The sequence below is a fragment of the Capsicum annuum genome, chromosome 3, assembly GCF_002878395.1.
Source record: "Capsicum annuum cultivar UCD-10X-F1 chromosome 3, UCD10Xv1.1, whole genome shotgun sequence".
Lineage (NCBI taxonomy): Eukaryota > Viridiplantae > Streptophyta > Magnoliopsida > Solanales > Solanaceae > Capsicum > Capsicum annuum.
In genome coordinates this window covers 132,888,266-132,906,320 of record NC_061113.1, presented here as the reverse complement: position 1 = coordinate 132,906,320, position 18,055 = coordinate 132,888,266, and the positions used below count along the sequence as shown (strand labels likewise).

The 18,055-nt window shown below is 34.5% G+C and overlaps 1 protein-coding gene across 4 annotated transcripts; it reads right to left on the bottom strand.

Moving 5' to 3' along the window:
- Positions 1 to 2,065: 2,065 nt before the first annotated feature.
- LOC107863697 lies at positions 2,066 to 17,825 on the bottom strand. Of its 4 annotated transcripts, none has more exons than XM_016709769.2 (9): positions 17,599 to 17,825; positions 17,016 to 17,458; positions 14,875 to 15,259; positions 13,002 to 14,374; positions 11,649 to 11,762; positions 6,503 to 6,657; positions 3,912 to 4,021; positions 2,603 to 2,734; positions 2,066 to 2,499 (listed from the first exon to the last, which is right to left on the bottom strand). In XM_016709769.2, the coding sequence occupies exons 2-7, from the start codon at positions 17,421 to 17,423 to the stop codon at positions 3,970 to 3,972; spliced, it is 2,487 nt and encodes an 828-aa protein (XP_016565255.2). In that variant the 5' UTR covers positions 17,424 to 17,458; positions 17,599 to 17,825; the 3' UTR covers positions 2,066 to 2,499; positions 2,603 to 2,734; positions 3,912 to 3,969. The 4 variants fall into 4 exon arrangements, with proteins under 4 accessions (XP_016565255.2, XP_047264261.1, XP_016565254.2 ...); XM_047408305.1 differs by having other exon boundaries at positions 14,884 to 15,259; positions 17,599 to 17,822; XM_016709768.2 differs by lacking the exon at positions 2,603 to 2,734.
- Between the last annotated feature and the right edge of the window lie 230 nt (positions 17,826 to 18,055).

Sequence of the window (18,055 nt, the reverse complement as noted above, 5' to 3'; positions counted from 1 at the left end):
TGAATTTTATTGATTTTAATTTTAATATCAAAATTGTCTTCTTGCATTATTATCATCTTTCTTTTGTCTTTCTTTATTCTTTTTAGTTAATGAATTTAAAGATTATATATGAATTATGTATAATGAACAATTGACATGTATTATCCTCTTTTAACAATTTTTTGTGTTTCTCTTTCAGTGGAAAATTTTTGATAGAAAAATTAGACGAAACAAGCGTGTTATCGCCGAATGAAGTAGCCAAAAAAATTAAAAGTTTATCTCGCCAAAAAAAATCAAGGTTTATATTACATGTGTTGTGATTCTTTTTTGATTGTTGCAGGTTTTACTGCTTTCAAAGGTGTTTGATAGTTTTTATGCAAATTTTAAAGACAACACTATATAGCACTATTATCATAGTTATTGCTCTTTTTTTCTCTGAAAGGTTATTCTATTTTTAGTGACTAATTTTGTTCCTAATGACAGCTAAATAGAGTTCTAAGTTAAAAAAATTTGTATTATAAGGGTATATCAAGAGTTTAATTTATAAATAGAAATCAAAATTTTCTTTTATCTATGAATTATTCATCTTTTTAGTTGCGTGAAATTCTATAGATTAATTTGTACATAATAAGAATGTAATCAATAATTTTGTAAAGATTAACTTTAAAAACAAAGATTTTAAATATAGACTCTAAAAAGAAAAATAACCGACAATAAGGAAAAGAGATATGAATACAAAAGAAAAAGTGTTTGACATAAAATATATAGGTGCTTACACTAAAAAATATGTTTATGTTTACATTATTATATTAAAGTGTGAAGAATCTTTGAAAAATAATTTGAATTTTTACAATTTATTAAAAAATTTTGCAATAAATAAAATTATTTAATTTTAAATAATCAAACGTTACACGTGCGAGACATATGCAACTAAACTAGTTTAAATAAATAATATAGCCACTCTTTTTTTCTTTACTCCGCCCACCACAATTTCATTACCCTACCCCGTCCCTCTATTTCCGCCATTTTTCATCACCTTTAGAGCTTCAATTAATGTCTGAGATAGAATTAGAAAATCTTCTCAAACCATAAAAGAAACTACAATTTCCCCAAGCAAGTGATAGATCGATCTGTTCATTAGATCTCACAATTGTTCTTAACAAAAAGATACCCATTTTTTCTTTAGATTTTGTTATAATTTAATCTCAAATCTCGATATCTACAGATATTTATTTCACCTCAAAAATCTAATTTTTTTCTATTAAAGTTAATACTTCAAATACAATTTTTCTCTCAATGTTTCCTTAATTTTTTTTTCCGCAAAAAATATAACACACAATTGTTCTTAACAAAAAGTTACCCATTTTTTCTTCAGATTTTGTTATAATTTAATATTAAATCTCGATATCTACAGATATTTATTTCACCTCAAAAATCTAATTTTTTTCTATTAAAGTTAATACTTCGAATATAATTTTTCTCCCAATGTTTCCTTATATATTTTTTTTCCGCAAAAAATAGAACTATTTTTCATTGAGAAACAATTTTATAGATCCACCACCCCCCCTCTTCACAATGTTTGGTTGTGGGTGGACTCTGGTTATTGGAGAGCTTCATCAACGAAGGAGCTCGTTGTTAATGGACGAAAATAGAGCAACAGGACTAGTTCGAGGTTGATTTTAGCTGAACAATGGTTGAGTAGTTGTTGGAGCTGTTCGTTGCTCCACCAAAAATGATGTTTTTGTGGGTTCTAATCGAAATCCAAAGAACACGGGAAAGCTCGGTTTAGTTGATTGTCAGTTGCTTCTAGTTGTGTTCCGAGAATGGTGAGACCAGAGATAAAGAAGAAATAATGGAGGTGGAAGTAAGAAGAGGTCCATAGAAGAAGAAGAAGAACGAAGGGGTGGGGGTGGAGGGGGGATATATCTGATTTTTAAAAAAAATAATTTCTCATGTATCACTAAAAAATGAAGTGAAATCCTGCATGTACTCGTTTGCATTACACACATTCATTGGATGAAAAAGGATTTAAAATTTTGTGTTTTGGTGAATTGAGGGGTTCAGATGACAACAGACTAAATCGAAATGTCCACAATACAAACTCTAACATGTATTAAAGTCCAGCAGATCATTTTGCCAATAAAAAATTGACGAGGAATCTTCCAAATAACTTACGAAGACAATAAAGCAGTATATCGAGTCTATTCTAGATATCCCATCAACATTACTAATGACCGCCTTTGCGCCAATCCAGGGGAAAAGAGGACGGGTCACAGCAGAGTTGAGAGCTGTTATAGTTGAAAATAGAAAGTGAAAAGGACATTTTTATTTCATACTTCGCTGGATGAATGACATTCAACCTACTTCCACACCTTTTTGGAATTGCTATCATCTAACAAAAGTAGAAATACTGGAGGGTAGACAGAAATAACTACTGGAAGAATGATACAGATCGAACCTAAAGCTAAATATGGTACACCATCTGAGACTTCCTCCATAAATGTCCAAGGGCCACCAATGCTGCAATAAGATGTATTTTAGAGAATTAAAAGCAAGTTAAAATCACTAATGACCCTAGAAGAGCTAATTCACAATATTGCAAGAAACTTGTGATTTCAATAACTTGGGTACTGTTGAAAATCTGAGGTCACTGTACGTTTCATGTGTTCCTCCTCTTAACATCTTTCCCTTTGCTGCTCCTCCAATTCATCTCACAACCCCCAAACCCTACTCCCAATATAACAAGTTCAGTAACCTGTACATTTTTTTAGTCTAAGTGAACCTCTAGGGAATTAAAGTCAACAGTTCAAATCACCAACCAGAAAATTGACTTCACAAGTTGACCAATGTAAATGTAAACTTGAAACCAAACAGGGAATATAGCTTGTTAACATGGCAAGTGAAATGGAGCAAGATACAACTTCACAGCGAAAATGTTCAACCACGAGAAGTAGGTGCAAATGATATACTACCTTTTTTCTGGGAACCAATGTCTAATAGGCATAGCTATAAATATATGTAATGATTTACTCGTATTAACTATCTATTTTTTTTAATTCTCTTTCCTTTCTTGGAATATGTATACTTGGTTATTTAAAACTCAATGGCTTGAGGGATTAATCAGTCTGAGTTCTTTCAAAACACATCACCTTTTACCAGCTTCAATATAATATAATACTAAATCCACATCGCTTTCCAAGAAGCAAAAAAAGCCTTGACCATATCTTTTCAAATATTCTCTGCATACTCTAAGATATCATGGTCTTTCTTTCTAGTTTAACAAATATCTATTTTTCTTTTTCGAAAGTCCATTTCATCATATTTCATACTCGAATATGCTGAATTTGACTACTCAATTTTTATTTTATTTTATTTTTTATTTTTTAAATTAACTTATAGCTTAGTACAGGGTAGATTAATAAGGCAAAATGATGAAGGAAGCTAAATTTTAAGCTTAATAGGGCACCCAAAATGATGAAGTATACCCTTACGAGGAAAGAAACCATTATTTTACCCACAACAAATAAGCAGCAACAAAAGTATCACAAGCATGATGAGATTGATGCAGCTGACACAAGCGACTCTTTGATGTATAGATGATAATAACATTACTTAATACAGCAAGTTGAATAAATTAACTATGAAAAGCAAACTATCTATAATATTAGGCACAGAAGATACAGTGATCCACAATAACGTCTTATCACATGCTCAGAGTTTTGGGTTAGTAGAAGTTTCCCATCTTTGCCACAGTGACAGATTTCTTTGGATTTAATCCACACATACCCACCTTTCTCTGGCCCACACAACCAGCACCAATAAAGGATTATGGCGGGAGGGAAGCAAAATAGGCAACAAACAGACCCTATATTTTCCATTATTAACAAAGAAAGATAGCTAAAAACAAAACAGATGTGCCACATCTTACTTACCTGATAAAATCCACGATCCAATAGCAGTTGCAATAGAAAGATAACTATCATATGACCCCTATGAAAAAGAGACATCACGAAATAGCCCTTTTGATTCATCATAAATCCATCTGCATAAAAAAGTTGACACAGTCACAGACATTTCAAATAAGAGATCTGAAACTAGGGGATCTCAAAAGGGCCACTGCTTATAGATGGGTCTGCATCTTATTAATTTACTAAAATAACTGCGACAACAACAGCAATCAATCAATTCTTTATTCAAAAACCTGAAGCATTTCATTATCTTCCTTTCTTTCGATATGCTAAATCCCAGGCAGCAAACCTCCTGCCCAGAAGTCAACAAAGACCCTTTTTGCACTTCGCACCGCTGGTGACTTGAACTCCCAACCTTGTGGTTGGAAGTGGAGTGTTGCTTCCCTATCACAACATCAGAAAACGAATGGATATATATGGACTTGGGCAATCCTCCCCTCATGAGCTAGCTCTTTTGAGGTTGAGTTAGGCCCAAAATCCATTCTTTACATGGTATAGAGCCTCTACAATCTTGGTAGAGAATCAAAGAGCTTCAGCTATCGGTGGGCGGCTATAATCTATATATGTTGCCCGTCTGGCCAATGATCATGTTAGCAAAAGTTAGGCCACCATACTTCTTTCCCATGACTTCTCATATCTAATTTATGTAGCGCCACGCATATTTTCAGTGACTACTTTCTCATATCTAATTGGTGTAGCACCATGCATCCTTTCGGTGACTACTTTCCCATATCTGATTTACGATAGCGCCATACATCGTTTCGGTGACTATTTTGTCATTTCTAATTTGGTAGCACTGCGCATCTCTCCAGACTACTTCTCATAATTAATTTGCGTAGTACCGTGCATCTTTCAAGACTACTTTCTCATATCTGAGTTGCATGACACCATGCGTCTTTCCGGTGACTCCTCAAATTTGATTTGCGTAGTTCCGTGTGTCTTTTCAGTGACTCCTTAGATCTGATTTGCGTAGGGCCGTGCAATCATTCCAACCCTACCTATATTATTTTTTTTATTTCAGTAGGGTCGTGTTACCATTGCGACCCTACCCATGTAATTTTTCTCACATTTTGACCGTTTTTCAACCGTCAAATCTAATCATCCGGCACGTGAACATGTTTCAACCAGTTTTTTTTTTGGTGACTTTCTTGTTCAAGATCTACTCATCTCTTGATTTCAAGATGACGCATTTATTTTATACCAATTTCTCGCAATATTCCAGTGACAAGTCGTTTTCTCGGCGACGTTTACAACTTTTCCGGCCACTTTTTCAGTTTGTTTCTTTTCCAAAGCAATCCTTACCAGTTTTGTTCAAGATATCTTCACCAAGTCCCTTACTGATCCTCGTATTAATTACATCCATAACAAGCTTGGTCCATATGACATGTATGCACCAGCTTGAGGGGGAGTGTCAGAATATGAGTAGGAATAAGAAGTTTGGTACATATGACATGTATGCACCAGCTTGAGGGGGAGTGTTAGAATATGAGCATGAACAGGAATAAAATATAGAGTACTGCTTGGAAAAGGATTGCAACGTAGTGTCCGAGTTGAAAAAGAATTATAGTGTAGTAGTATCCTAGTTGGAAAAGGATTAATGTAGTGTCTATAATAGGGTGTCAATGTAATAATGTACACACACAATTCAATAATAATATTTTTCTCCATTATTTCTCACAATCTACAAAGTGGTGACTTGAACTCCCAACCTTGTGGCTGGAAGTGGAGTGTTGCTGCCACTGAAGCAACCTCATTTATGAAGTAGACTTTATCTACAAAGTTGACTCCACCAATCTAACGGTTTGTTATAGCGTCACCCCTGATCAGCTTCTAAGATGCAATTAATATCTAACCACCAATTAATGGAAACAATGAATCAAAGTTAAATTTCTCCTTTGCTCCATTAAGATTCAAACACAAATTGCAACTCACTGTAAATGCCTCAAATCTATATCTATATTATTATTAAAAGGAGAGGAGTCCCTCATTAAGCCAAGTGGCAGCATAAAAATAAGCTACTTGGCATTGCTCAAGACAAGGCTACAAAAAAAAGGAATTAGGTAATTATTTAATTATTACATAATTTATTATTTAGCTATTTCACTAAATTTCTTCGGCATTCTCCTACATTAACTGAATCAGGTATTGTAACCCTCCATTAACAAGTCTCCTATTGTCTTAACTTAAAAGTCAGTTAAAGAATCACTTGAACAACCTTCAATTTATTTTTCATGTGTAAGATTATTAGAAATTGACTTATAAAGAAGAAATAAACGACTGCAGCAAAAACGACAGTTTAAATATTTCAAATAATTGAAAGAGTGATTTTTTTTTTTTTAATAACCGTGGTGTCCGGCAATTGAAAGAGTGATATTATAAGTGTTGAATACCAATATGCTACGATTTGTTTCTTTTTTATATCAACAGCATGGGTACAAATACTAGTCTAAGTTTAACCAAGAAGAAGAAGCAGCAGCAAATGAATCAAGCAGGGAGCACCTATTTAGGAATTGATCATTACTAGGAGAAGTGCAAATGCTAAATGTTCAACATACTTGCATAAGTAAAGAGGCCGTGATAGATTATCAGAACCCTTTGCTAAGCGAACTCTCCTCTCACTTTCCTCAGTAAAATTTCGTGGAGCATGTACTTCACAGGGACCTTGTATCAAGCCAGCCATTACTGTGCTACTATAAGTAGACAAATAAACCTGTAAAAGGACAGACCAGCAGTGATACATAAGATTCTACAGCATGGAATGTCTATTATCTAATTGCATGCTAAATTTATATTGGTAGCAGAATATATAAAGATGCAGGTTGGTAAGCTATATGCGATACATATCCCTGCAAGATCTTGAAGCTTTAATCAATTAATTGTAGTAGCATGCAACCCCCTTCCATGATTCAATATCTTGTTCAAGTAGTTTAACATAGATAAGTTGAATGGATTCTTGTAGGACAAAATATCTCAAAGCATCACTGGAAACACATTCAAGAACAAACAACCAAAAAGGGACAACGAGGAAAAAAAAAAAGCCTCCTTGCTACAGAACAGCAATGAACACTAGAATCTCTCGATCAGAGTACATGATACAGGACAAACCTCAAAAAGTTAAATATTGCCTTTTAAGAGGACTCTACACCTGCAAATGTTTAAAGTAGTTCCTTCCAAGTCTAGTCATTTAAACACAAGAATTTCTCAATCAGAGTACATGCTGTAAGATAAACCTCAACAATTTCGTATCGTCTTTTAGGAGGACTACACCTGAAAATGTTCGGAATATTTACCTTCCAAGTCTGTCCATGCATGTGTCGTCCTCTAGGTTAATCAGTTTTTAAAAAATTGAACAGGTAAACTGAGATTTCATTATAAATGCATCCAGTAGATGCAGGAAGATACAAGCTGCAGCAAAACTGAGTTAGCTCCTGAATAGTGAGACCTTGTAAATGCTACCTAAGGGGCTACCAAATTTAAAAAAATAAACGAAATTATTTTACGTTAAGATGGTTACTCAAGCAACAACTATATGTGTGACTATCTATAATTCAGAAGATGGATCTAGAAGAGTTTCCTTCGAAGCATCTGCTATTCCTTTCAAGCCAAAGGCACCAAAAGCGGCCACTGGAATGACCTACCAGTTTTTCTCCAATAGAACTGGTCGGACAGTGTTCTGGTCAATCAATGCTTTATTTTCTTGTGCTGAAACATGGACAGCAAGCTTGGTCGGCAAATGGTTGGAAATCTTTTGGAAGTTGCTGGACAGCATATCCCTTCAAGCTGCTTGCTAAGTAATTTCCCCTAGTTAAGGCTTATGTTACTCCAAATTACTTGGAGGAAGAATATTTCGGATCTTCAGTTTCAAAAAACCATTTAAGATATTCTTATATGGGTCCAGTCTCCCTCGCTCGGGTGAATTTCAAAAATAGACCCAAATTGAGGTGGCTTTCAAATTTTAGCCCCAAATAAAAAGCTTCCTTAAAATAGTCTTTACCTATTAGCTAATATTTTTCTGGACAAAATTACCCTTGGTCCATAGAGTAAATTACATAAATGATCCCCATAATGGATAAATAACTCCATATTTATATCTTTCAACTTTTATTTTTTTTGTTTTTAATTTTAATTTGATTTTTATTTTTTCTTCTCTTTTTATTTTTAATTTTCTCAACCCTTACTTTTTTCCTTTTTTTCCTCTCAACTTCTTTTTTTTCTTTTTTATGTTATATTATTTTTATTTTTTATTTTTTCTTTCCTCTTTTTTTTTTTGTTCTTTTTAGTTTTTCTCAACCCTTACTTTTTTTCTTTACACCTTTCAACGTCTACTTTTATAAAAACACACTTTTTTTATTTTTCTTTTATTTTTTTCTTTAAAAATTTTTCTTGACCTTTTTTTATTTAATCTTTCTTTTTTTTTATCAACCTTTATTTTTTTTCCTATTCTCTCTCAACTTCTACATTTTCTTTGATTTTTGTATTTTTAATATTTTTCTTCTTTTTCCGCAATTTTTATTATTTTTGTTCTTTTCTTCGATTTCTTTCATTCAAGTTACATCTCATGAGCAAGAGTTGACGCTATCACATTATAAAGGCAAGACTTACGACTTTCGAACAATAAGCAACGTTTCATGGGCAAGAGTTGACACTACTACATTGTAGAGGCAAGACTTATGACTTTCAAACAACAAGTTATGTTTCATGGGCAAGAGTCGACACTACCACATTGTATTTTGATTTATGAGATGTTCTATAACTCTTACCTTAGAGAAAAAACTTAGCTCAGGGTCTTTCAAACAATAAATTATACCCCACGGGCAAGAGTTGGCTCTACCACGTTATGTTTTCATTTATGAGATGTTCTACAACTATTGCCTTAAAGGAAAGACTTAGCTCAAGGACTTTCAAACAAGAAGTTATGTTTTTCATGGGCAAGAGTCGATACTACCACATTGTATTTTAATTTATGAGATGCTCTACAACTATTGTCTTAGAGGCGACACTTAATTCAGGGACTTTCAAACAATAAATTATGCCCCACGGGCAAGAGTCGACTCTACCACGTTGTGTTTTCATTTGTCAGATATTCTACAACTATTGTCTTAGAGGCAAGACTTAGCTCAAGGACTTTCAAACAACAAATTATGTCCCACGAGCAAGAGTTGACTCTACCACGTTACATTTTCATTTATGAGATGTTCTACAACTCTTGCCTTAAAGGAAAGACTTGGCTCAAGGACTTTCAAACAACAAATTATGCCCCACGGGCAATAGTTGACTCTACCACATTATATTTTCATTTATGAGATGTTCTACAACTATTACAACTATTGCCTTAGAGGCAAAACTTGGCTCAAGGACTTTCAAACTACAAATTATGCCTCACGGGCAAGAGTTGACTTTACCACGTTATGTTTTCATTTATGAGATGTTCTACAACTATTGCCTTAGAGTCAAGAAATAATTGGCTCAAGGACGATTTTCAAACTACAAATTATGCCCCACGGGCAAGAGGTGACTCTACCACGTTATGTTTTCATTTATGAGATGTTCTACAACTATTGCCTTAGAGGCAAGTCTTAGCTTAAGGACTTTCAAACTACAAATTATGTCTCACGGGCAAGAGTCGACACTACAACATTATGTTTTCATTTATGAGATGTTCTGCAACTCTTGCCTTAGAGGCAAGACTTAATTAGCTCAAAGACTTTTAAACTACAAATTATGCCTCACAGGCAAGAGTTGATGTTCTGCAACTCTTGCCTTAGAGGCAAGACTTAATTAGCTCAAAGACTTTTAAACTACAAATTATGCCTCACAGGCAAGAGTTGATTCTACCACATTATGTTTTCATTTATGAGATGTTCTACAACTATTGCCTTCGAGGCAACACTTAGCTCAAGGACCTTCAAACTACAAATTATGCCCCACGGGCAAGAGTTAACACTACCACGTTATGTCTTCATTTATGAGATGTTCTACAACTCTTGCCTTCGAGGCAACACTTAGCTCAAGGACCTTCAAACTACAAATTATGCCCCACGGGCAAGAGTTGACACTACCACATTATGCCTTTATTTATGAGATATTCTACAACTCTCGCCTTAGAGACACGACTTATTTCAAGAATTTTCAAAGAATTTCATAAAAATAATTCACGCCCTTAAATTTGTTTTGATGTCAAAACAAAAAATACCTTTGCGGATTATCCAATTTTTTATTTATTAGCAAAATATAATAAAAGTTGAGAAAAAAGAAAAAAGAAAAAAGCGATCAAACAAAATAGGGAAAAAAAAAGATTGAGAAAAAAAGGAAAGAAAAAAAATAAAGGTCAAGAAAAAAGCGAAGAATTAAAAAAATTGAGAAAAATAAAAATGAGAGGAAAAATAAAAATAAAATTTGAGAAAAATGAGGGAGAAAAAGAAAACTAGAAAAAGAAAAAAACGATCAAACAAAATAGAGAAACAAAAAAAAAGAGTGAGAAAAATAAAGGCAAAAAATAAAGATTAAGAAAAAAGCGAAGAATTAAAAAATTGAGAAAATAAAAAATGAGAGAAAAAAATAAAAATAAAGTTTGAGAAAAATGAGGGGGGGAAAAGATAACTGATAAAAAACAAAAATAAAAGAAAAATAAAGTTTAAGAAAAATTAATTAAAAAAAGGGAAAAAAAAAAGAAATAGATAATGCTTGAGAAAAAAAAATAAAGGTTGAAACAAATTAATTAAAACATGAAAATAGATTAAAGAAAAAAATAAAAAGTGAAAATAATAAAAAATAGAATAATAAAATTAAAAAAAAAATAAAAAAGTGAAAATAATAAAAAATAGAATAATAAAATTAAAGGAAAAATAAAAAGTGAAAATAATAAAAAATAAATTTTGAGAGACAAATAAGTATGGAAAGTTTAAAAAATATATTTGAGGTGTAGAGGGGCAAAATGGTACTTGTACTATACTTAAAAAGTAAGGAAGATTATTCTTTAAAGACATTTCTTATTGGGGTCAAATATCTAAAGTCACCCATATTTGGATCTATGGCATGCAATTTCCTGCCCTCGCTCTGCTTCTCTCTCTCTTTTAGCCTTCTTAGTTCTAAGCAACTCATAATTTCTGCACTCTCTCAAAGTTCACCCAGTATCAAACCATCACTGTTCCATAATTCATCACTACTCCCAAGTTCCATCAGTAGCCAAGATTACACAACCCCTTTCTCCAACATGTTTTCCTGGCAGGACAAGGTTATGTAGGATATCTGATATCATACCCCTTCATATTAAACTGCATAAGAGAAATATGCATCAAGTCGGGATTTTTACACGATGAATAATGCAGATCAATTCCTTCCTAAATTGCCCCTGGGCAAATTTCACAAAATTTCACCAGAAAAAGACACAACAAACTTTCAGAATATAAATTCAATAAGACAAAAATATAATTAAAAATAAAGGGTAATGTAGAGCCATAAGTGGGGAAAGAATCAGCAGAAACATGGTTTGATATGATGGCTTGAGATGATTTTAAATGGAGACACATGGTCAGCAAGGATTCATGTAGCCAACCCAACTTTTTTGGGACTAAGGCATAGTTGTTGAATTTATTTACAGTGCATAATGATGACAAGAAAAGGCCATACAATCATGAATTTCTATCCTAGTCATAGCAAGTACACCAAACGACAGCATGCAAAATTTAATTAGTTGTTTACCTCATTATTGTTCTCCAAGCACGGGCGGCCTACAGACTGCGGTAATTCACGTGCTAGGTAACATCGATTGACAGTAACCCACTTTGTTCCAGCTGTTTTGTCCTCCCACATAGCCTGCAGGTAAGAAGTTGAGGCTTCTCAAGATGAATCACGTGGATACATATCAAGAGAGTAATATGTGGTAGCAAAACTACCAAGGACATAATTATGTATAGCCTGTGATATTTGCTATGCTCGTAACCACTACGATAAAAATTTTACACAATAGCCTATTCAGAAAATAGCATTAGAAGAAACATTGCAGCTAGTAAATACTACATTTTACGGAAAGAAAAGCACAAATTTCACAAACCCAATGACAGACTAAAAAGTCCATATCTTTATACTCCTGCCTTCCATTATATATGACAGTACTGACTGGACAAGGCCATTAAATGTCATGAGATTTTGTCCAAGCCTATTGTCTAGTGGTAAGAGCGCAACTTGTGATGTGCTGGTATAGACACACATCATGGGCTCGGCTCATGTCTCAGACAAAAGCTTGGAATTTAAGTGGAGATGGTAAAGAGGTAGGCCCATTACCACCAACTTTCAAACCGTATGCTACAACTCGCAGGCAATTATTGGTTATCCTAAATAAAAAGATGCCACTTGACTTCTATGCAATATTAGTAATAGTAAAAGAAAATATTAACATAATGGTTAAAACAATTGTTTGACAATAGCAGTCGGCCTTTTGAATGCCTTCTTCCTTCCTTCTCTAAGAAGCCCTCCGCGAAAAATATCAGATCAATAAGTACAAAACTTGACTAGTTAAATAAATTTGAATTCTTAAATGTTGTAAAAAATTGAAAAATAATATAATTAGTGGAATAGTGTCGCACATGTTGAAACGTCCCAAATTAGAAGAGTCGCAATAATTGGAAAGGAGAGAGTTAAAAATAACTTGAACTTGAATAAGTGTAGTGACAGGCTTGGAGGTGAAACATGTTAACTTGCAAGCAAATGCTAAAGCCTTAAGTCAATGACAAAGCTCCATGGGTGATATCAGAATGCGACAGGAAATAATCTCAGTATTGAACCTAGTTCAACAAACAATTCAGATTGATTATAATCCTATTAAATGCTAATTTCGGTACAATTAATGCTCAATATTAATTGAAAAAGCAATTTATGTTGATCGTACACCAAGAGAGTGACAATAAGCTCAGTAGTTTCTAATTGAACCAGCAAAACATGGTAAACACTGCTTCAAAGAACAAATAAGTCATTCTTATACAAAAAAAGAAAGGAAATCAAAATCTGTTTATTTTTGGAAAAAGTAGTCAAAACTCTGATGAAGTAAAGTCTTACCAGAAGCTTTGAAGGAATCAATCTCTCGTTCTCAAAGCGGATAAGAGCATAGTCCTGAGCACTATATATGAATCCATTAATGCGGCAAGATGGATAATAATACTTGTTCTCTACAACTTGAAGAGCATTTCCAATCCAGTCGATATTTTGAGAATGATCATATGATGATCTACTACATTCAGCATCCTCATTGGTAGCTACAGCAGTTTCAGCAGGATTTATTTGTTCAACAGCTTGCTCTTCTTTATTAGATTCATTACCTGAACTATTACCTACATTTGAACTAGCACTGAATTCCCTAGCATCAATGACCATGGGCTGAGTTTCATGAAACTGCTTTGACGGCATCGCGGTTGTGTTTGCCACATCTGCATGGTCATTCGTTTGCAGGTGACTAAGAGCTTGTGAGGAATCAGATGAATGGCAAACTGTTTCAGGTTTTACGGGAGCCTGAGGTTTTAACTCAACCACTTTTTCTTCACAAGATATATTAACTGATGAACCAGCAGATGTAGAAAGATACTGATCACTGGAAGATACAGTCAGATTATTTGAACAAGATCTCATGGAATCTTTACTCTCCATATTTTCTTTACCTGACACAACAATATTTCCTCCAATTTCTTTTTCATTTTCCATATTTGGCTTGGATAGTATATTCCTATTATTATTTGCCATAGTAACGGGAGGAGAGTTCTTCAAAGGAACCTGTCCATTTGCTATTAACTTCACCTTCTCATATAGACCAGAAAGTTTTTTATCCGCTGATGATTGAACAGCTGATGCAATTGTAGATATTTTAGGGGCATTAAAATTCCTCATTACACGACCATATTTAGGAGGCAGGGGTTTTCCATTGGTCATCGACAAGCACCTTCCACAATGCCATTCCCCTCTGGGAACTCCTTTTTGATTTGTTGTCTGGAGACATTTTAAGTGATACCCTTTCTCACAAGCATCACAAACAAGAACATTATCAACCTCATTTATCGTTGACTTGCACATTTGACAAGTCAAAGCCTTGCACATATAATCGCGAGATGGCGGATTCCAGGCAGGCCGCTCAGAGAGGCGCGGTTGTAAGAACTTCTGAACAATCTTGCCAATTTCAGCATGAGTATTGCCCAGAGGAGGAGACTTGACAAAGCTTGCCCCTTGTAAACGTGAGTGTGTAGTTGGTAGATTTCCAGCTGTGGTCTGAGTAATAAATGGCCTAGATGCTATCATTTGTGGTTTGACCTCAGCTCCTCTCTGAACTTTATCACCTATCTGGGCTGTCATCATGTTATCTGGTCCACATTTAGCTGCTGGAACTGACGCAGGTTGCACCGACCAGGTTGGAGTTCTTATAGATGACTGATCTCCAGAAGTTGCTAATAATTAAAAAAAAAAAAACAATATACATGTGATGGTTCTGACCAACATCATGGATACAAAGCTCAAAATCCAACAAAGAACAATATGGAAACACCGATTTCCAAATAGTGAGACCAGAATATTAATTTTCTTTATATACATCTAACTAAAAGGAAACATGACAAGAAGCAGTAGATGAATTAAAGGTAGGATGAGATGGCCTCCTAAACTGATATTAAAATTGTGATATTTGAAATCAGTTTATAGAATGAGAAAATAAGGATGCAGATCGCCAAACATGCTTATAAGGAAATCATGTCGCATGCCCTTTTGAACTTGTTTGACGCGTGGTGCAGTAGTGAGACCAAGTAAAGCAATTGCCGTACCACCACAGCCTACCTTCATATTTATATCCACGATTATTTTGGATAAGAGATTCCCCATATGGTAAGTCAAAATACAAATCCAGGACAAATCCTTTAGCACTTTTGGAAGTTAAGACTTAAGAGGAACATACTTTTGTTACCTTGAACTTGCAACGTATGGGAAGATCCATTTGGTCGTCCATCCATTCTGAAACTCGGCCTTTCAACTCTGGGCAATGCAACTAGAGAAGAATCCCTTACTTGATTACCAGAGACCACTCCACCAGAAATTACTGGCCTGATCTCACTGGTAGGCAGCTGATAAGGTAATGGTGCAGAACTTGCCGGAGTTCCATGAACCAAAGGCGAAGCAGATTGGAAGCTTCCAGAGGGATTTACCACAGGACTTGCTTTATTGGGAGGAAACATACGAACATGTGATGGACCACGGTTTTCAGTTGTTGTAGCGACATTAGCTTGAGGCCGTTGAGATGAATATGTGGCAGCAGGTACGGAAAATTCCACAGTTTTTTCCAACTAAAAGCACAAGGAGAAAGACAAAATAGACCTCGATAAGATGTATAAGCCACAACTCAATGAAATCAATTTTAAAATGGTATAGTGGAACTAGAATCCCTTACATCGCTAGACTTTTCAATTGAAGAATAGTGAATATGATTTGCATATTCAAACTCAAGTTCTACCTGCACTTCATATATTCTTTGTCCCTCAAAACAGCGCCGGCTTTAGCATAAGGCATCTAAAGCAAAGGCTTTAGCCCTCACAATTATGAAGGCCCCATTTTTTTGGATAGTAATGCATTAATTATTCTTTAGAAATTTGAGTATTATAAATTTAAAAAGAGCAATATTTTCATAAAAAGGAAAAGGAAAGGAATTTTTTTTTTCAAGTTTCATAAAAAGGAATTATTCTCCGGAGGTAGTGGTATGGACTGTGTACATTTTACCCTTCCCAGACCCCACTATGTGGAAATACATTGGGTTTGTTGTTGATGTTGTTGTTGTTTCAACGATTGAGTGTTATTTTAGGGAATAGGAATTGTCTTTTGGGTACAAGAAACTTTGCTAAGAAAATTGTACCTGAGGTGAATATGAAACCAGAGAATTTCATTCTAAAGGTGTATTATAGAGAGAGAAATGATTTGATGAAAATGTTTGAAGAATCTTTTTGAGTTGTTAACTTCGAATACGTTGTAGATTTGTTTCTTTTTCACTTAAAATAGATTGGAACAATTGAAAGCATTTGAAAATTCTTTTTTTATCTAGGGATAAAAAATCAAGATTAGTAGATGATGAGAATCTAAAAAAACATGTTGCTTTAATCATGAAAGTTCCTTAAAACGCAATATCCATCCTCAAATTGATGATTTGGACTTATTTTTCATATTAAAAATCTCAAGGAAAACGGCATAGGTACAAGATATTACTAGGTACAAAATATTACTACAATCAGTAATTCAATAAGATAAAAGACTTGATTCTTCTTCAACAACAACATACCCAGTATATTTCCACAAAGTGTGGTCTGGGGAGGGTAGAACGTACTCAATTCATACCACTACCTCAGAGATGAGGACTTGATATATATATATATATATATATATATATATATATATACACACACAGAGATACACACACAAAACCTTTTGAAAAACTTTTTAAGATCGTCAAATTTGGCTTTAGGTTAGAAATAAAGTTGAGCCGACCCTGCCTCAATATTCAAATTTATAAGTCATATCTGACATCTTAATGATAAGTATATACTAATCAAAATGTTAAGTAATCAAATCCCTACGCATGGAAAGAAGATCACAAGCTCCAACTCGACCACATTGCTATGTGAAACATTTGGACAGTTAATTTTCCAAAAAAGGTTCATAATTAATAAATGAGCACGCAAATACAACAATAACAACATATCCAATGAAATCCCACAAGCAGGGGTTGGGGAGGGTAGAGTTTAGGTATACCTTACCAAGGCTGTTTTCGAAAGACCCTGGCTCAAGTGCAGCAAATCCAAGTACAAAGAAGAAGGAAACAGTGAAAAAAACATAGCAACTAACAAGGGAAGCAGTGCAAAGCCTACAATCTACTAGTAATTTAAAAGAACAAGGCAAGCCTTTGCAGTCAATATACTTTCTACGCACACGTTCATTTTGATTCTTTCAGAATAAATAAACATTGCCCGTCGAAAAAGTAAATAACACATTAAATATTTGAACTAAATGACCTTGTATTCCCCTCAAGAAAAAGACAACAAAAAGTTGACCTACCTTATCTTTGGATATCATTAACTTCTCAGCAATTGACATTTTCGGAGGACGAAGCCCTAGCCGTTGTTCCTTGAGCTTATTAAGACCAAGATCCTCAATGATAGCACCAAAAGCATCTCTTGGAAACACATCTGTAGGCACAAATGTTTCGCATACTTGAGACAACATTTCCCTTGCTTCTTCCATCATTACCTTTTCGGCATCGGTAGGAACCTCACCTCCTCTTATCTTCCCCATAGCAGCAAGTACAAGCACTATTTCAGCAACCTTCTTCGTATTCACATTCACTGCAGTCCTCGCCTTCTTGTGAACCGGCTCTTCTAATTCCACATCGTTAGCTTGTCTCTTCCCTCTCACACCGTCAGATCCGATCTCCGGTTCAATCTCAACCGCCGTTGAATCCATCATCACAGGCAAAGCAACGAAAACAATGCCGTTGAAACCTGCGACGAGAGAGAAAAGAAGCCATAGGGGGAGAGGAAAAAATCAGAAACCCTAGAGAGAAAATGGAGAGAGGGAGACGGGGGGATTTGAAAAATAAGGGGGATTAAGAATTTGGGAGGGTTAAAAATTATCTACATACCTTTTAATTGAAGAAGAAACGAAGAGCCCTTTATGTGCTGTTTTTGGATGGTGTAATTTGTGAAGTGTTTAGCGTAAGTGACTATGTGTGTGCGTGAGAGAGAAAGGTTACGTAACCTCGAAGCAGGAAGGCTTTCGATTTTTGTTTAGAGAGAGAGAAAAAATAGATAGACCGAGAGCGAGATTTGGAACCTGGGTTTAGTATTTTTCTGTTTTGCTACACTGGTTGCACGCTCAATTTTGGTGATATTCTTTCTCGTCCTTAATTGGATTTTGCCATATATGGTTTGACCATAAATTGATCATAACTTTCAAATTTTGATTTTTAAATAGTTATTTTAACTTGCGCATTATTTTAAAAATAAATTTTATTTTTATAAGTCACTTTTAAAATATCAAGATAGACAATTACCCTTTTTCTTTTTTCATATTTTACTCTTATTTTATTTTCAGTTAAT